General features: G+C 52.7%; 1 protein-coding gene across 1 annotated transcript; it reads left to right on the plus strand.

The window, feature by feature from the left end:
- Positions 1-1,017: 1,017 nt before the first annotated feature.
- On the plus strand, positions 1,018-7,980 carry Sox7 (SRY-box transcription factor 7). The gene is made up of 2 exons (XM_021645603.2): positions 1,018-1,402; positions 5,022-7,980. The coding sequence occupies exons 1-2, from the start codon at positions 1,165-1,167 to the stop codon at positions 5,936-5,938; spliced, it is 1,155 nt and encodes a 384-aa protein (XP_021501278.2). The 5' UTR covers positions 1,018-1,164; the 3' UTR covers positions 5,939-7,980.
- The last annotated feature ends 220 nt before the right edge of the window (positions 7,981-8,200 follow it).

Raw genomic sequence — 8,200 nt, forward strand, 5'->3', positions numbered from 1 at the left:
GCGCTCAGACTCTGCCTCTTTCGAAGGTCGCCTCTGCGGAGCCTCCACGTGGGGTGACGTGCCATAAATATTTGTGGGTCGAGTGAATTCCTGGATCTAGTCCCGCCTGCTGTGGCTCCTACTGCGAGGTGTGTCTCAGCAGTATTGGCTCGCTCGCTCGCTCGCTCGCTCATTCATTCATTCACTCACTCGTTCATTCCTCCTGCAGTTCTTGAGCGCCTACTGTGTGAGGGCGCTGGTGTAACAGCCGAAGCGGCCGCGGTGCGCATCATGGTCTCAAGTTCCTAGACCGCGGCCCGTTGAGCCTGGAGTACTAGGATGCGGAGAAAGCGAGGAGGTGCCATTGCGAGGAAGTCCTCGGGGGTGTGGGGGGAGGTAGGAGACATAGAACCGTAAAAGCGCCTCCCCTGGAGTGGGAGAAAGCACCTGAAAAGAATTCCACGAAAGAGCCACCCGCAAGGGCGTTACAGAGTCGGACGGCAGGGAGGCAGCGGCCAACGGAGCCGGGTGGGGGCGAAGGCAGGGAGGGGAAAGCTGGGTCTCTCTCCAGAGCCCCAGGGGAGAGCGCTGCGCAGAGCCCGAAGTCCGGGTGGCTCCCCGGACCACCCCTGGGGGCTGCCCACGTTGGTTGGGACGAGATGACCCAAGCCTGGGTGTGTCCTGTCCTATTGCCCTATCTGGGGACAATTGTGGTTAGTCTCTCCTCCCCGAGCATCCCAGCGAAAGCTGTTTGACTTCAGTTGTTCCCTTTTCCTTTCCGGGAGCTTTGGTGGAGTCTTTTCCCAGGGTGGGGGGGTCCCCCCAACAGCAGGACGGGGTGGGGGGCTGGACCCGACCCCCGCGCCATGGGCGCGCTCCTCCGGGCCCTGCCGCACCTGCGCCGGGGCGCGGATCCAGGACAGGCTCTGGAGGCGGAGGGGCGGACGGGGGCGGGCACGGGGACAGGCCCGGCCCCTCCCTCCCCTGCCGGCAGGTCGCAGCGGGGACGCCACGGCGGGGCAGTCGGGAGGGGCCGTGCCGCCCCTGAGAGTCATTAGCTGGCCCGAAGCTGATAAATAAGGGCCCTGGCCCGAGGCTCCCGGCCAAGTTGGACGTCGCGACCCGAGCGAGGGCCAGGTCAGCGCCGGGCCCCACGAGGCGAAGCCAAGCGACCTGCGTTCGGCCATGGCCTCGCTGCTGGGAGCCTACCCGTGGACTGAGGGACTGGAGTGTCCCGCCCTGGAAGCCGAGCTGTCGGATGGGCTGTCGCTGCCCGCCGTCCCCCGGCCTTCGGGGGACAAGGGCTCGGAGAGCCGGATCCGGCGGCCCATGAATGCCTTCATGGTGTGGGCCAAGGATGAAAGAAAACGCCTCGCGGTGCAGAACCCGGATTTGCACAACGCGGAGCTCAGCAAGATGCTGGGTGAGTGTGCGGGGCTCGAAGCTGGTGCGGGGACCGCGCGGGTGACGGCGCCGTTCGGGTGGGTGTGGGAGGGAGGGGTGAGCGCGGACACCACAGGGCCCGAGCAGTCCAGCGTGGGCTTCCGAACTGGCCCCTTCTGGGGGACGCGGAACAGAGACCCGGGCTCCAGGGGCGGGCGCATCCTGGTCCTGAGGAACTCTGGCTGGCTCAGGGACTCAGACCGGCAGATACCGGTCAGCCTTGGTGGAACCGCAGGTTGCTGGAAAACTGAGGAGAGAGACCCCGGCATTTCCCCACGTTGTAAGACTGGGGGATGATCAGAGAGAGAGAGATTGTCACGGATAAGACGAAAACGAATATAAATCAATTGAGGCCTCACCAACCCCTGTTTTTAATTATTTAACAGACAAAAAACAAAAACAAACAAACAGAAAATCTAAATCAGCAGCAAAAGATGTCCACCCAAACAGACCCGATTCGCTTACCTACTTATCCCAGAAATGTAGATAGCTTGAAAAGATCCTTCGCGCAGCCAGAGCCGGTCTGTGTGTCTTACTTTCTATGGTGCTGTCAGCAGATAATCCAGACTGAGATCAGACGGGCCAGGGAAACGGAGGTGAAAACGCTAGACTGGTCCTAGGAAACCCGAGTTTGGGTTGTATTTTCTTTTCTCTGCAGTGCCCGGAGCAGGGTGGGTGGGGTAGGTGGGCTGAGCGGGCATCCATGAGTGTATATACATATATATTAAATGTGTCTGTGTTAGTGTCTGTATGTCTGTGCCTGCTTGCCATGGTGAGTGTGCCCGGTTCAGAAGATAGCTTGCAGGTGGGGAGCAGGTTCTCTCCACCATGTGGGTTCCAGGGATCGACCGAACATTCACCTCTTCAGGCTTGGTGGCAAATGCCTTTACCCGCTTCACCGCCTCACTGGTCTTGAAGCCAGACAAACTTCAACCTCACCTTACCTCAAAACTCTTTACCCTTCAACGTGGTTTTGATTTATTTTAACCAATGAAAGCCCTTCAAAGCATTTTGTGTTTGTAGAGGACACCAGGCCTGCCAGGAGAGTCCTGCAGGCAGGCCACTGGACCCCACCCCGCTGGGGTGGAAGCCCTTCCCTTTTCCGTAGGAGCCTGGGCTCTTTCCTCTTTCAGAGTCCCAGAGCAAGGGCTGACTTTCTGCTGCCAATAGGCCTGGGCCTAAAGAGTAGGCCCAGCCCTCTGCTTTTCTGGGAGTCCCAAAAGCAGTTGGTGAGAGTTGTGAGGTTCCAAACACCTCTTGTCCAGCCTTGTGCCCAGCTGTGCCCAGCGTGTGTGGTGAGCATGGACTTCGGGACTCCTTCCTCTGAACAAAATAATAAACCTGTCTATTTTGTACTCTATTAGCATAACAAGAATTAGACTGATACCTGCAACAGTATTTTTTCTTTGACCTGAAAGCTTATTATATTGTTTTCTTGAGCCTTTAAGTTTTTCCTCTTTAAAGAAATGCAAACTCTTTTTTGTGAATACCTGTTTTCTCTCTCCCCCCCCCCCCCATCACTCTGTTGTTCAGGCGCAGCTGAGGACAGAATTCCTACTTTTGACCAGGTTTCTGTTGCAGGCCCTGGTGGGAGGAGAAAGAAGGACAGGGAGCCTGCAGGAGAACCCCACTTGCCTGTTTTGGGGGTTAGGACAGGGACAGAGATGTAGGAAACCTTCGTGTGGGCAAATTCTATCTGGAACACATGCCTAGGCTCTAAGAGTGTGTCGTTCATCCTGCAGAGAAGATGGTCTTTCCCCTTTGGCAGCACAACTCAGAATGGGTGAGGGGAACGCAGTGAGAGGGACAGTGGTGGGAACACAGCAGGTATCTGCTGCTTGTTAAAACAGAGACCACTGTGCCTGATAAACTGGGAGGGGGGGAGCAGCCTCCCCTGTGGTCTCTCTTCCGGCCTGCTTTCTTCCCTCTCTGTCCTATGAGAGCAGAGGCCTGGATGGGAGACTCCAAGCTTTTTCCACTGCAAGCTTCCCAAACTTTAATCTTAAAACCCTGATGGAGGATTTTTAGCACAGGTGAAAGTGAAATGTTTTAGTACGTCTCCAACACATTATGTGAATTCCGTCTAGTTCATCATGAATGAGAAAGTATCACACATTAGACAACTGTTAGGATTTAAAACAGAAACCATGTTTTATTAACACTATGGCATCCGGGTACTTTTGGAAACTAGAGCCACACTGTACATTTCAGACCATGGATAGTAAGTACACAGGGTATATCTGGATCCTGGACCTCTTGCAAGAGATTTCTGGCCTCAGCCAGAGGCTGAGAACCAGTGTCATCTCTGTATCGGGTGCTGCGAACACTCTTCAAGCCATACTTCCAAATGACAGCTAACTATAATATTTGCAAATAGTGGTCAATTCTGCCTTTGAGCCCTCAGGGTCTCTTATCTGACCCACGGAGCCAGCCAGTGCGGGCTAGGACAGAGACAGAGGACAGCGGGGGCAAGAGCAGGGCGTACATGACCCTGTGCTTAGCCACATGTGGGCTGTGCCCAGTGGGAAGATAGAGCCTTTTTCCTTACAGGGCTTGCATGGCCAGACGCCTTGTCCTCTTGACTAGAGGATCTGAAACTTCAGGGTACATTGGGGAGCGAGCTAAATTTATAGGTGATCATTGGATATCTCTGGAGCAGGGCTGCAAAAATGCCCATTCACTTACCAAGGAACATCTAGGTGGGGGATTAGGAATGGAAACTCAAGTAGAAGCAGCATTTTAGCAGCAGTGAGATTACACAGAAAGCATGCTTCTAGAGGAGAGAGCCCCGAGCTGGACGCAGCACACGTTAGAGCGAGAAAGACAGAGACCCTCGGGAAGTTGAGGAGTTTGCCTCCTTGGAAAGCTGTGGCAGAGCAATATCCTGCTGTAGAGAAAGGATCCTAATCCCAAGCGAGAAGGTGGTAGTGTGTGCACGAGTGTACGGGTATGTGTGTGCGCGTGCGTGTGCGAATGTTAACCTTCAGGCCATACCTATATGGTTGCATAGCAGCATCTTTTGGTCCTTCAGAGGTGAGGAATAGTTACTTGTGAGCCTTACTGAGATCCTTTAATCTACTTCTTGATGACTGAGCCTGGGTTACCTCACGTAAGAGCTGTGAGATTTACGCATTACTAAACAGCACGGTGTCACTTCCTACGCGGCAAGGAACTTTCATTAAAATGCACAAAAGGATCTGAAGAACCCCAGTCAGTATTAGTCTTTAAGGGTTTTTTGTTTTGTTTTGTTTTGTTTTTCCCTGTTGCTGACCACTGGGTTGTGTGAGACTTTCCTGGGTCGGGCCATCTTTTGGTTTTGGGTGAGATGATGATTTCTAAGCACTTTCTCCATGAAGCTAACCACACGAGATGAAAAGAAGGGTTGGTTCGGCCCCTTCAGTGTGTGGGGAATCTGGGATGAAAAGAGGTGGTGTCCTTTGTGGCCAGAAGCAGGGTCTGGTGGGTGGACAGGAGGGACAGAGGTGTGTTGCACAGAAGATGCTAAGAAGCATGAGGCTGAAGCAGGGGCAAAGGCTGAACCAGCAGTTTGGGGTCTGAGCGTGCCTTTTTTTTTTTTTTTTTCTGGTTTGTGTGGTCAGGAAAGTCATGGAAGGCGCTGACGCTGTCCCAGAAGAGGCCCTATGTGGATGAGGCGGAGCGGCTGCGCCTACAGCACATGCAGGACTACCCCAACTACAAGTACCGGCCCCGCAGGAAGAAACAAGGCAAGCGCCTCTGCAAGCGCGTGGACCCTGGCTTCCTCCTGACCTCCCTCTCCCGCGATCAGAACGTGCTGCCTGAGAAAAATGGCGGCGTTGGCAGGGGGGCCCTGGGGGAGAAGGAGGACAGGGGCGAGTACTCCCCCGGTGCTGCCCTGCCTGGACTGCACGGCTGCTACCGCGAAGGTGTGGCTGGTGCTCCCGGCAGCGCGGACACATATCCCTACGGGCTGCCCACACCCCCAGAGATGTCGCCTCTGGACGCCCTGGAGCCTGAGCAGACCTTCTTCTCGTCCTCCTGTCAGGAGGAGCATGGCCACCCTCATCGCCTCCCCCATCTACCAGGGCCCCCTTACTCACCAGAGTTCACGCCTAGTCCCCTCCACTGCAGCCATCCTCTAGGCTCTTTGGCCCTTGGCCAATCCCCAGGGGTCTCTATGATGTCCTCTGTTCCTGGCTGTCCCCCATCTCCGGCCTACTACTCCCCTGCCACCTACCACCCTCTCCACCTCAACCTCCAGGCCCACTTGGGCCAGCTGTCCCCACCTCCCGAGCACCCTGGCTTCGACACCCTGGATCAGCTAAGCCAGGTGGAACTTCTGGGGGACATGGATCGTAATGAATTTGACCAGTATTTGAACACTCCTGGCCACCCTGACTCTGCTGCAGGGGCTGGTACCCTCAGTGGCCATGCCCCACTCTCCCAGGGGACTCCAACGGGCCCCACAGAGACCAGCCTCATCTCTGTCCTGGCTGATGCCACGGCCACATACTACAACAGCTACAGCGTGTCATAGAGCCAGAGGCATGGAGCCTGGCCCGGTCCCGCCGTCCTCTCCTTCCTCTGAAGCACCGAGCAGAGCAGAAACTGTAATGCTACCGTTCCTTGGCGGCAGGAGGTCAGAACTGCTATCCCAGAGCCTTCAGTCAAAAACCAGGATCAGGCGCTCCTTCTGCCCTTTCAAATGTGTTTTGCTGGCTTCACGCTGGAAGCACAGCCTTGAGGGGCTGTATGCGGGAGGACTTCCTAGTCACTCTTCCATCGGTGTAGACGATGGTGAGAAGTCCAATGCACTGGAGCTCCTGCTTTTGATGTAGCCACTTCTGGTCTGTGGTGCTCCCCATGAGAGGGACCCTGGGCCTGGGGTCCATCTTAGTTCAGTCTGTAACTGGCAAAACTCCATTCTGGCTTGCCTAGCCCTAACTGTTCTCTCCTGTAAAGCGAGGATTGGCTTGACAGCCAAGCGCCTGCTCTATGGATGCCTGAGTAACAGCCCTCTCAAGGCCAAGCAAAGTATGACACCCCCCCCTGGTAACGGGCAGCCTCACAGAGACTTCATGTGCCCTGCCCAAGGTCCCAGGTTTTCTGCTTTCTTATACTCCCATCCACATTCCAAAAGAACTTCTCCAGTTAAGAAAAAATATTCAACCTTTGAGCCAGCAAGACGATGTAGGATGGCTCAGTGGGTAAAGGTGCCTGCTGCCAAGCCCGATGACCTGAGTTCTATCCCCGGAACCTCTAGGGTGGAAGAAGAAAGCTGACTCCTGCAAGTTGTATTCTGACCTCTGTACATGCTGTAACACACGTGCCCCCGCATTGCGTGTGTGCTTGAGCATACGCACGTGCACACGTACACGAACTAAATGTAATCTTTATGAATCCTGGTTCAGGAAATTCATGAGTATATTCAACTGCATCAGTGAAAGCAAAACTGGATTTGAAGTTGTTGCGGTTTTTGTTTTGTTTTGTTTTGTTTTCTGAGACAGGGTTTCTCTGTGTGGCCCTAGCTGTCCTGGAATTCACTTTGTAGACCAGGTTGGTCTTGAACTCAAAGGGAAGCCTGTCTCTGCCTCCTGAGTGCTGGGATTAAAGGTGAGTGCCACTATACCCAGCCTTAAATTTTATTTAAATACATACTTTAGATACACTATCTATTTTTTTGTTGTTGCTATGTACATCTCAGGAGACTACAGTGTGAGAGAAATGCCCTCATGCAGGCACACCTCCCCCCTCCCCAAGGGGTGGAGCCTGATTTAAATTCCTCTTAACTGTAGCTAAGTCTCACCACCTACCTGCTGAATGAACCAAAGAGCTAGGAACCTAAAAAGTCTGTCCACAAAGCAGCCGCGTTGGGGTCTGCTGATGTTTCCAGCAAAGCTGTAGCAGAGCCCTATTGACAGATGTGGAGATTGACTTCCTCTCTTCTCCCTTACTCTCCCTCCACTTCAAACTGGCCCCTAATTCAAAGGGCCCCTCACTTGAAATCCCAGGCTTTCTTCCCCTGGCCATGAGGGGAGCTTGGTTCTTCTTCCTCAAGTGGATCCATCAGAACAGATCCCCTGTCTCACCTTCCTTTGGCTGTCCCGAACAAACACACTGTGACACCCAAAGAGGTTCCACCCCAGACACTTCCATCCCCTAAGCCTCTTTTGAAGGAACATACCAAACACTGAGCTCACAGACGCTTGCTTGTCCGTGGACATGTGTGTATTATTGCCTCTATGAAATGTGTTTTTATATCCTGCTGTTATCTCCACCTTATATTTTGTATTGTTGACAGATCTCCCCAGAAGTCCTATTATAAAATCACTTACATGATATGCTTAATTTTTATGTTATTGCTATATATGCCATTTGGTGATAAATAGTGAATGGTTGATGATATGACTGACTGGTGCCCAGTCCCAGATGTGTATTAATAATCTTGTAAAACAGTATCTCAGATGTTAAGCTACTCTGTTCCATTTTTTTTAAAGTAAACGACATATGCATGGGACAGTTATGAATATTGATTTGTCAAAAATGTTTAATTTAAATAAATGTTTTTTTGTACCTTGACCATTCTATCCTTTGAAATAGTTTTGCGGGGAAAAATAACCAGTTTTCATATTAGGTGTCCGTACTATGTGCTAGCTGTTATATTGTTCAAATTGTTTTCTACATCAACTTTTTTATTTTAAGGAGTTTTCGTTGTACAGGGTTTTAAATTTTTTTAAGACTCATGCCAAAAAACATAAACTTCAGTTCTACTCGTTGAGAATGATGCTGCTTTTGTTGA

Source organism: Meriones unguiculatus, chromosome 9, assembly GCF_030254825.1.
Source record: "Meriones unguiculatus strain TT.TT164.6M chromosome 9, Bangor_MerUng_6.1, whole genome shotgun sequence".
Taxonomy (NCBI): Eukaryota; Metazoa; Chordata; class Mammalia; order Rodentia; family Muridae; genus Meriones; species Meriones unguiculatus.